At 28.5% G+C, this 12,378-nt stretch overlaps 1 protein-coding gene across 1 annotated transcript; it reads right to left on the bottom strand.

Annotated features, from left to right (window-relative positions):
- Window positions 1–4,457: 4,457 nt before the first annotated feature.
- On the bottom strand, window positions 4,458–6,977 carry LOC124943513 (agamous-like MADS-box protein AGL62). The gene is made up of 2 exons (XM_047484012.1): window positions 6,442–6,977; window positions 4,458–4,644 (listed from the first exon to the last, which is right to left on the bottom strand). Exons 1-2 carry the CDS (start codon window positions 6,975–6,977, stop codon window positions 4,458–4,460), a joined length of 723 nt encoding a protein of 240 aa, XP_047339968.1.
- Window positions 6,978–12,378: the final 5,401 nt, after the last annotated feature.

Raw genomic sequence — 12,378 nt, 5'->3', positions numbered from 1 at the left:
TAAATTATGTTTATAAATTTATTTGTGATGTATTTAAATGATTAAATAATAATTTATATAATTTTATTTCTGATATATATAAAATAATAATTATAAATTAATATAATTTAATTTTAAGATTAGTTTAAAATATTAATCATAAATTATGTGATTTAAGATATTTAAATTAATTTTTATGAATGATTATAATTATATGTTATAATTGTGATATATTCAAATGAATTTGTACAAATCATTTCATAATGTATATATTTAAATATTTAATATGCACAAATTTTTTATAATGTATTGAAATATATTTTGACAAATTATTTATAATTTTATACAATTATATAATTATATATTAAATATATACATATAAAAACATATTTTTAATTATTTTTGAAAGATATTTAAATAATTTTGTAAATATATTTAAATAAATTTGTAAAACAAAAATATTTATTTTTTTTTGTAATATATTTAAATAAATTAAAATATTTTAAAATTTATTTTTAAGATGTTTAAAAAATATATTTAAATTATTTTATATTGTATATAATTATATATTAAATATAAATGTTCATGTAAAACCACTAACACATTTATGTAAAAACATTTATACGTTAATGTAAAAGCATTTATGCATTCATGTAAGTCTGCAAAAGAATTAAAAAAAAACAAGCGCTACTTGCTTCACCTGGGTATTTACAACGTTCAAATGTGTGAAACAAGCACTACCAGGTGAAACTTGCATCACTCAATATTTACAACGCTGATAGAAGTGAAACAAACTTCACTAGGTATTTACATTTGTTAGATATTTAAATTATTTTGTAAATATATTTAAATGAATTTGTAAAACAAAATATTCAATTTTTTGTAATATATTTAAATAAATTTGTAAAAAAAAAATTTTAAATTTATTTGTAAGATATTTAAAAAAAATTATTTAAATTATTTTATATTTTATATAATTATATATTAAATATATATAAATGTTCATGTAAAACCATTAACACATTTATGTAAAAACATTTATACGTTCATGTAAAAACATTTATGCCTTCATGTAAATCTGCAAAAAAAAACAAAAAAAAAACAAGCGCTATCAGGTGAAGCTTGTTTCACCTGGATATTTACAACACTCAAATGAGTGAAACAAGCACTACCAAGTTAAGCTTGCTTCACTCAATATTTACAGCGCTGAAAGAAGTGACTTCACTTGATATTTACATTTGTAAGATATTTAAATTAATTTATTTAAATTGTTTTATATGATTATATATTAAATATATATATAACAATATGTTAAAATTTTTTTGTAATATATTTAAATAAATATGTAACACAAAATATTTTTAAATTTATTTGTAAGATATTTAAAAAAAATTATTTAAATTATTTTATATTTTATATAATTATATATTAAATATATATATAAATGTTCATATAAAATCATTAACACATTTATGTAAAAATATTTATATGTTCATGTAAGAGCATTTATACCTTCATGTAAGTTTGCAAAAAAACAAAAAAAAACAAGCACTATCAGGTGAAGCAAGCTTCACCTGGGGATTTACAACACTCAAATGAGTGAAACAAGCACTACCAGGTGAAGATTGCTTCACTCAATATTTACATCGCTGATAGAACTGAATCAAACTTCACTAGGTATTTAAAAAAAATAAAAACAAGCGCTGCCAGGTGAAGCAAACTTCACCTGATAGCGCTTGTTTTTTTTTTATTCTTTTGCAGATTTACATGAAGGCATAAATGCTTTTACATGAACGTATAAATATTTTTACATAAATATGTTAGTGGTTTAAATGAACATTTATATATATTTAATATATAATTATATAAAATATAAAATAATTTAAATATATTTTTTAAATATCTTAAAAATAAATTTTAAAATATTTTAATTTATTTAAATATATTACAAAAAAAAAAATATTTTTGTTTTACAAATTCATTTAAATATATTTACAAAATAATTTAAATATCTTTCAAAAATAATTAAAAATATGTTTTTATATGTATATATTTAATATATAATTATATAATTATATAAATTTTTAAATAATTTGTCAAAATATATTTCAATACATTATAAAGAAATTTGTGCATATTAAATATATAAATATATACATTATGAAATAATTTGTACAAATTCATTTGAATATATCACAATTATAACATATAATTATAATCATTCATAAAAATTAATTTAAATATCTTAAATCACATAATTTATGATTATTATTTTAAACTATCTTTAAATAAAATTATATTAATTCATAATTATTATTTTATATATATCAGAAATAAAATTATATAAATTATTATTTAATCATTTAAATACATCATAAATAAATTTATAAACATAATATATAAATAAGAGTCAATTGAAATTCGCTTCACTCAACAGTGAATATATATCAATCAGTTTTACATTGACAACTTTATGTAAAACAGTGTAGACTATCTCTTCAATGGTCATGTAAAACAGAGTGAAGCGAAGGAAGCTTCACTCATTTCCGTTTCTACTGAACCCGGAATAAAATACGGGTTCCGTGTTCTCTTTCTTCCTTTCAACCTAGTTTTAATTTATTAATATAATAATAATGCTGAGTTTTGATTGGTCCGCAATAGGGGAACACGCTATTCGGTAGCAGAAGATCTGATCTGCTTACAGCATTATATGTTTTAGTTGTATATCTTGAATCATAATTAAGAATCTATCTTGGAATGGTCCAATTTCAAATAAAGTATATGATAATAAAAAAAAATTAATCAAACTTATTTTCATTTAGTTCATATGATTATTATAATTTTTAACTGAGTTAATACAACTACATGTATTATTTTCCCTTTTTAATTGAGTTAATACAACTACTTTCTTACATTTTTTCCCTTTTTAAATTTTTATTCTTTTCCATATTTTGCATTTTATTTGGATGTATTACAAAGTTAAACAATTACTTCATGTTACTTCAGGTTAATTTTATCTATGTAATTAGCATATTAAGTCTACAAGTACTCATGAACTATTAAAAGTTTTGTCTAGCTTTTAAAAAAAAGAAATTGGTTCATTCAACCTATAATTATTTATAATTTTTCACGATATTAATTTATTTTTTCCTATCTCCTCACTATTATATTTTATTAAAATAGATTTATAATATATATATATATATTAATATTAATTTTTTATCTAATAATTAAAAATATATGTAATTATATATTTTATCAATATTTAAATTTAAATCAATTTAAAATTTTAATATCATTTAATTTAATATTATATAATATTTTAATAACTTATTATAACTTATTTCTTATTTAAATAAAATCAAAAAATTGTTACATTAAATATTAAATTTATTTTATTAGTTATTTGTAATTATTATTTTATTAATTTACTTTTCAACTATTTTTTATTACTCAAATATATAAATAATTTAAAATTATATATATATATTTATATATATATTTGTGCATAATTTATATAATTTTAAAATAATTGATAAATTAATAAATGTAAAATTATACATTTTTAAAATAAATTTATTATTTATTCAACTTTTTTGATTTAAAAATATATATATATATATATATATATTTATATATATATATATATATATATATATATATATATAACTATATATATATATATATATATATAGTTATATATATTTATATATATAACTATAACTATATATATATATATATATATATAGTTAATACAGTATAACCGTGTATAATTTTTAATAGTTTATATATTTTTTTTACAGTACGTTAAAATGAGAGATAATATAAGTATACATGTCTATTTATTCCTTAAAAATATGTCTTATAATAGTTCGAGGTGAATGATAACAAAAAAAAAAATGATTAATATTATAGTTTTTAATTAAATACAATACAAAATGAATATATCAAACTCATTTTCATCTGGTTGAAATGATTATTATAATTTTTAATTAAATACAATACAAAAATAAATATATCAATCTCATTTTCATAGGGTTCAAATAATTATTATAGTTTTTAATTAAATACAATACAATACAACTAACAATTATATATTATATTTGATTAATTATTATTATTGATAATCATATTTTTTTAATTTTATAATAAATTTTAAAATAGAGTTAGAGAAAAATAATTAAAAAAAATATTTTTTATTAATTTTTTCATTTTTTTTATATATATTTTAAATTAAATATATATATATATATATAACCAGCCTAATATATATATATATATATATGTAAAGTAAGAATACTATATTTATTAATGAGGTGTTAATTACTCAAATTTGTCTAGATATAATAGTCATTTTTATCCACTTTGTAAATTGTGTCATATTTATCTAAACGAAATAAAAATATTAACGATGTTAAATTCTACAACACGTAAGTTCATATAATTTTTATTAATATAAATCATTTAATATGTGGAATCTACTTGGTTGAGCAAATGTGTGGATACATCTCAATCCGAGCACAAGCTGTGATCGCTGCTGACAATTGAACGGCGCTTATCCTTGGAGGACTCCACTCAGAGCCATATTCAGTTGAATCAGATCTAGCAGCGCTCACTACTGAGACGAAAGAAAGGAACTCCAACACCTGGAGGAAATTGGATGTTCTGGAGTTACAAACTTAAATAATAACAAAATCATTATTAATATCAAATTAATGACTATTTAAAATATAATAAAATATTTTAATTAGCTAAATCCTACCAAATTATTTGCTCTCGACATCATTTTTTAATTCGTCACATCAGATATCAAGCCACATCAACTCATATCTTATAATTAATCATAACTAGCAAGTCCATCATTTTTCATTTTTCATTCCATGTGTCTCACACTTCAAAACTTAATTCATTTTAAAATTAATGTGAGTCTCCATTTAATGTGTAATTTTTCCTTATTACCTTCAAAACCAAAAGTCGTCAAGTTATAATCAATTTGCTTATATATGCATCTGATTCAAACGAGGAATTACACGCTCAATATTTGTGTAATTAATTCACGAGCTATCTCCAAATTATTTCTAACTAAAGGCCGACATTATAAACTTCAATCTAACCAAACTCGTTTGATCTCCTTAAAAGTTTTACTCTCTCCTCTATAGAAATAGTTTTAAACATCATTCGTCTTATTTTTAAATCCTTATCTGAAATCTTCCCTCAAGCCTTTCTCGAATCATTAGAAGAAAACTCCAACTCGATTTCGATATAAGCTTGACAATTAATGTTCTTCTTTAATCACTTGTTTTGAAAAACAATGACAACTTCTTTAAAAATTATCGACCGAAATAAATTATTTTTTAAATTAAAGACGATGTTTGTAAAGGTTTTTTGATGTTTTTTTAATATATTTTAAATTGTGTTTATTTGTTTTTATATTTAAATAATATTTTGTAATAAATAATTAACTAGTTAAATTAGTTATTTATTATTTAGTGTAAAAACATTTTTAAATCACACTTTGTTCTATTCTTTTCAGCTACCTATTATTTTAATTATTTATTCTTTCAAGTAAATTGAACTTTAATTATTGGATCCTTAAATGAATATTTTCTCCTCAGATTTTCACAACCAAAGGTAAAGAGATTTCTTAGTTCAAAATTCTTCCGAATAAAATAGGCTTCTATTCAGATTGGGCTATATGAGACTTTGTTTAAACGCAACAAGGTGCATAAATACATCCATGTTTTTTAGTTATTATTATTTTCATTATTTAATTAAAAATTGTGTATGATATTTTTGAGGGAATATAATCCTTTGTTACGGAATTCACGTTCCCTCACATACCGGCACAAAACAAATCATTTAAAAAAAAACAAATATTGTCCTTCCATTGAGGGGTACATGAATTTCCGAAACAAACAACCCAAAAACATGAATTCCCAAACAAACAACCCCAAGTGATTTTTGTGGCTTATACATTAATAATAATTAATTACTCTAAATAATTTCTCATTATAGAATTCAAGAAGGTTTATTGTCCCTATATATATATATATATATATATATATATATATATATATATATATATATATATATATATATATATATATATATATATATATATATATATATATTATAACAATCATTTAATTAATTTAGTTTTTCTTCTTAAAAAGTTGTGTTGGTTATACAAAATAATATATACTATTAAAAAAGTGAGTGAGAACATCTAATAATAACTAGATATATTATTAAAACGTTTAATTAAATATAAATAAAACAAACCATTCAAACTACTATTATAATATAAGGCATGGGCCACCAAAATTCAAAGATAGAAATGCAATCTAGAAAAACATGTTGTAATGAAATTCCTAGAGCATATCGATAAAAACAAATTCAAGAAAAGGGTACATGAAAATTTAAAAATAAATTGGGTTTTGGCTAGTCATCGCCAACAAAAACAAAGGATTTTGATTTTCTGTCGCCATCTTCAACTCCTTCTCTTGTTCAAAGACCATCTTTAGTTCCTCCATCTCACGTTTCCTCCATTTTAACTGCAATAAGTTCATCTCTTCAATTGGTTGCTCCCACCACTTCCCCTTAGCATGTTCGGTCATCTCTAGTGACAATGTTTTTCCCACATGTTTCTCTTGAGCGAGTGTCTTTTCAGCCTCCATTATTTGAGCTTCCATATATCGAACATGCGAAGCCTTTTGAGCCTCGAGGAGTTCATGGAATGTTGAATCAAACACCCTTTCGGGAACAACACCCATAAATCGATCAAATATCACATTTGTATTAGGATTACCAAAAGAGTATGCTCTTCCGCTTTCACTAAACAAGATTAGTGCCATGTTCGATCCACATAAAGTAGAAAGCTCACTTGATTTCTTTAAAATTCCAAATTTACGTTTTGAAAAAGTTACAGAACGCCTACCATTATCCTCGATCTTGTAAAGAGGAATCCTTTGACGACCTCTGCTTGGTTTTGACACCATTGCTCTATTTCTATTTTCTACATCTATTACTATTCTTGATATGCTCCATTATATAGGGTTTTAAAACATATAAAAATTTATAATATGATCTTACTTACCAAAAACAAAATTAATCATTAATTATATTTATTAAATTGATATTTTTCTTATATTGTATGGTAAAATTAATTTTTAATATGAGATTGAAATTGGTATAATATCATATTTAATTAGGACAATTATGGTAATATGATAGAGAAAAGTTTTTGGTAAAAAAGTTATTAGATATTTAGTGTGGATTTATTTAAAGTAAATTATTTACATTTCAAATCTTTTTATATTTTTATTTTTGGAAAAGTAAAACCGTTGTCATTGTTTCATTTAATCACAAAATATAAAACCAAATAGTAATATCTGTCCAAAAACTATGTACATTACAAGTTATAATATGAGTAATCATAAGTTCTTCAAATAAATACAAACTCAAAATAACATACATTTACATCTTGGACCATAAAAAAATGAAACATCATATCTGAAATAAAATAAAATTAAACATCACCTCTTATAATAATGTTTGACCATTGTCTCAAGGCCTTACTGTTAAAAGACGGATCCCCTGATTCCCTCTATTTCCCTAGGAAAAGGCAAAATGGTCAAATATTTTTAATTTTTTAAATTTGACCATTTTACCCTTCATATGAAAGGAAACATAGAGAATCTTATAACATAGATCTTTCTCTCATGTTAGAGGTGCACGACTCATAACTCTTTAGTCCTCATCAACAACGAGATCTATTGTTTTAGATACATAAATGTACCTTACCAATTTGGTCATACCATGTGTTTAAATTGTATGAGGAAGTGGGAACTAAGGTTCTACAAATCACGTGGACGTGTGTGGCTCTTTTCTGATTGATAGCACGGAAGAGATGAAGCTGAAGGCGGCGATGAGAGTAAGATAAGTGTGATGATTGAAAGAGATAGACTCATGGAGTATGATTTTAAAAAAGTGGTTATAGACAAAGATGGTTGCGAAGGACATAAAAGTTTTGGAATTAGTTTTGATGATGCATCAGATGTGTGTGATGATGCTTGGATAGAATGTGATTGATTTTCCATGTGATATCATTATTATTATGGCATTATGGTTATGGAATGATTTTTTAAAGTTTAGGTTTCTATGTTTGACATTAAAATTATTAAAAATAAATAAAAAATAATATATTATATATTGTATGGATCGAAACAATTCGACAAACCATTGAGCCATAATTGTATGAGCTCGACTAATAAGAGTATTAAATGAGCCGACTTAAGTTCAGATTTATATCGGTTAAAATCAAGCTCAAGTTAAGTTTTGACCTGGCGGCTCGCGAACGGATCAACTCATTTGCAGCCCTAAAATCGATAAATTATGTGTATCTCGTTTGCCATTATATGTCATTTTGACTCAGTTTTCTCAATATAAAACAACCTCAACCATGAGTAAATATATCATCGGCGATCAACTTAGTGTCGTACAATGCATCTAGGCCCAAAGACACAATAGTTTGTTTGGATAGTGGAGATTCAACCCCATGTCGTTGTTCAAATTGTTTTTTCAACCCACCACTAAAATACAACCTTAAAATCTTGCAAGTCAAAAGAGGAAAGAGGGTTACAATAAATGGTGTGGCATTTAAAACTAAAAAAAGGCCACAAAGGGTTAAGCATATTGCCCGCAAATACACTTAATCATTTTACAAGGCGCAAAACTTATCGCCTAACGGGTTTGAACCTATCACCACTCAAGAATAATATGAATATCCACCTCTTATTTACGTTAGGCTAAAAGAGAGAATAAAAGAGTTTTGAAACTAATGGTGACCATGGGTGAGTAACTAGTAATTTTATCATCGTCCAACTCCGAGAGGATCTTGGTGTTCGACGCCTAAATTTTTAAGCCGAGCGCGATGTTGCGTTCCAGTAATAGATAAACTACTAGACGAACACCTTCGTTACAATGATTTGCCTTCTCAATCGTTGTTAGGATCTAGGTCGGGGCTGGCGAACCGGGGTCTGGCCGGTTAGTACTTTCACTCAATGGTTGGCGCTAATCCGGTTAGAGATTAACACCGGGTTTCAATACTACACAAATTGTCACAAACCCTTGAACCGAGTTCAAGTGCGGAAGTGGTTTGTTTCAGGTTAAAGCAACACACACAGGATGAATAGAGATAGGTTTTGGATAAAGTCGGTTTGGAGATTAGGAGGTCGGTTTGAGGTTTAGTAAATCGGTTAAAGTGATGTAAATCGGTTAGAGCGGTATGAGTCGGTTAGAGAGTAGAGCCGGCAGAAAGTAAAGAACAAGACAAGTTTTTATGGATGTTCGGAGATAAAACTCCTACGTCACCCCTTCTTCTCAAAACCGCGAGAAGGATATTTACTAAGGAATACACAATACACGAACGAGTCTTATTTACTGCTCGATAATCACTCTTACAATTCTCACAGAAATTGTAATCACACTTCAAATGCACACTTAAGCTTTTTAATCTTAGAGAGATAAACACAACTTGTAACTTGGGTTGTTGGAACTCTTAATTGTTGTCTCTTGTAACTGTGTCTGCATTTACTCATCTTCAGCTCCTTCTTTTATAGGTGAAATATGCCAATGGTCACATTTCTTCAACGGATACCTTCAGGGTAATCCTTGAATCTGATTGGTTGAGCAGAGGTTCAGTGTTGCAGTACTGGCGGTTTAAGCTTCCAAGACATGGAGCAGACTGGCTCTGATTTGTCTTTTACTTAATATGGCAACTGCCGGTTGGCTGGTTACTTGCATCTGGAGAGCTGCACCTTTGCTTGTACCAAAATGGTAACTATCTCTTCAGGCAATCTTCTGTAGCCTTCAGAGTATCATCAGACTTGTATGGATATGTCAATGTTACAGTTTGTTCCTTTGGTATCATCTACCGCAGATACTCAAAGTGTTTGTTTGCACCGATATGTAAGCTGTACTTAGTTTGATATTCTTGACTTCTTTCTCTAAGTAGTTTATTCATCGGTTTTCCGGTTGGATGCATTTTGGTTTAGGATGTCTACCGGTTATTCATAGCTTCAGGTTAACCGAATGACTTCCGGTTTTGGATACATCCTTTGCTTCTTCTTCTAACCGATCTTGACTACTTGACCGGTTAGATTCTTGACTGGTCAGATTCTTGACCGTTCAAGGTTCTTGACCGTTCATACACAGGAAATTTGTTATTGTTAAGTTCTTATTTTAACCGGTCTAATTTATCTAACAATTTCTCCCCTTTTGATTATTTTATTTAAAATATTCAAAATCATGTAAGAAGTAAATTGTAGGCCGGTTGTTTTAAAATTTTGTTTGGCCGGATTTTTGGAAAAAATTTAGAAAAATTTTGGAAAAAATTGAGAAAAATTTTGTCTTTAGAAGAAAATTTTATCTTATCAATTTCTCCCTTTTTGATTATTTTATTTAAAATATTCAAAACCATGTAACAAGTAAATTATAGGCCGGTTTCCAAAAATACTATATATATATAAAAGTAGGAAATAGAGTTGACATAAACAAGAACAACATATAATTGAAAGTTTATTCCCTCTTCTTGTTGTTCTTAGGCATATATCTCAAGAGGTATTCAACCATCACTCCCTTTCCCAGATTGCAAGGATCGGTACCAAGTCCGGAGGAAGATGCTTGACCGCCCGAGGTGCCGGTAAATGGTGAATCCTATGTTGTTGAAGGAAACGATCTAAGTGGTACCACATCGATACCCCGCGCTCTTTTGTTTAGTGGTATATCCTCTTCCTCAACCTCTTCAACTTCTGGTGGAACCGGGTTGAAGGGAGGAGCATTGGTCGGTTCAGCAATGTCAGCCAACAACTGTTGAGTCCGTTTAGCCGCTGACTTCTTGGTGGCCTTCCTCTTTCTGGTGGCCGGAACGGTTGAGGTAGCAGCCGGATTCGAGGATTTGTTTCTTTCGGCGATATCTTCTACTATCAAGTGTTGTTCGATTAGCCGAGCTGCGTCCTCATTCTCTTGTTCCGCTTGTTCCGGTGCGGCATCTTCTACCACCTGAACATGTTTGGCCAGGGCCGCATCCGCCTGTTCCCTTTCCTTCATAATCCACATATTCTCGTGTTTAGCCTCTTGGATCTTTTGAGTCGCGATCTCATTTTCTTTCTCAAGCACCTCGTCGGCCGCTAGCTTGGTCGCGATCAATTCCGCAAGCTGTTCAGAGACCGCTTGTAGCGCGGCTTCGGTCTGGGCATGCTTTTCTTCAAGCTCTGCCATTCTTTGAGCCATTGAACCGGCCTGGATGCCGGATTGAAGCAGACTCTCTTCAAAAATTGCCAACCTTTGATCCGTTGACGTAAGTTGTTGGGCGGTATGGTTGTGACCCTCTTCAAGAGTCATTAGCCTTTGATCCATTAAACCGAGCTGATGGTCGGTTTGAGCAAGATCGTCCTCTAGAGTTGTAGTTCTATGGGTCGTGGAGCTGATCAGTAGGTCGGTTAGGCCGTAGTTATCTTCAACGAGTGTAAGTCGTTGGATCGTAGAGTTCAGCTTTTCACCGGTGGACTTAATCAACCGTTTGAATTTCTTCACCCTATCTTTCATTTTAGTTTGCCACGGGATGATGGCATCTTGACAAAATTCCTATATTAAATCCTTGACGTTGTCCTCGGTTAGTGCAGGCACAAGAATTTTATCGGCTTGTAGAGACTCGGGCTGATCGGTGAGCAGAATATCTATTTTGGTTTCAATTCGGTTGACCGTGGATTCCGGTGGAGGAGGAGCATTCTCGGTTTCATCTAGATTGGGACCGCCATTAGATTTTGAGTCGTCATCATCTTCATGATGCGATCTCGAAAAGTGCGAGGCTTCTTGATGACAGGCTTCCGATTCCAACTAGGTCATCTCACCGGTTAGCTCTCGTTCCTTAGCTTTTAAAATGTCTGGCACAATTACATCAAGCTGGTTTTTCTCCTCTTTAGGGACATTCTGTTCCTGAAGGTGAAGGATGTGACCGGTGAGTTCTTTCAACCGGGCGTGTACTTCAACTATCCTTCCTCTTCTAAGAGCGGTGACTACGCTCTTTGTCTTCGTAAGGTCGAACACCGACCTTTCCATTTCCACCAGTTTTACCCATCTCTGATGAGCGGGATGCTCTAGTAACATGTCGGCTAATCAACTTCCTACCATTCCAAAGACAATTGATAGTCAACATTAGCCTGTTCGAAGAGTTGTTCTATTATTTGGGAGACAAGTCCCTCTCCCAATTGTTGAACATCGTCGTCTACAGATCTAAATACCTCCGGTTTTCTGGCTGGACCGGATTCATTGTCAATATTTGTGGCCGGATTTTCATCGACGACCTTCCCCTTTCCTTTGTCTAATCGATTCTCCTCG

Source organism: Impatiens glandulifera, chromosome 6 (assembly GCF_907164915.1).
Source record: "Impatiens glandulifera chromosome 6, dImpGla2.1, whole genome shotgun sequence".
NCBI lineage: Eukaryota > Viridiplantae > Streptophyta > Magnoliopsida > Ericales > Balsaminaceae > Impatiens > Impatiens glandulifera.
This window is presented reverse-complemented; position numbering and strand designations above follow the sequence as displayed.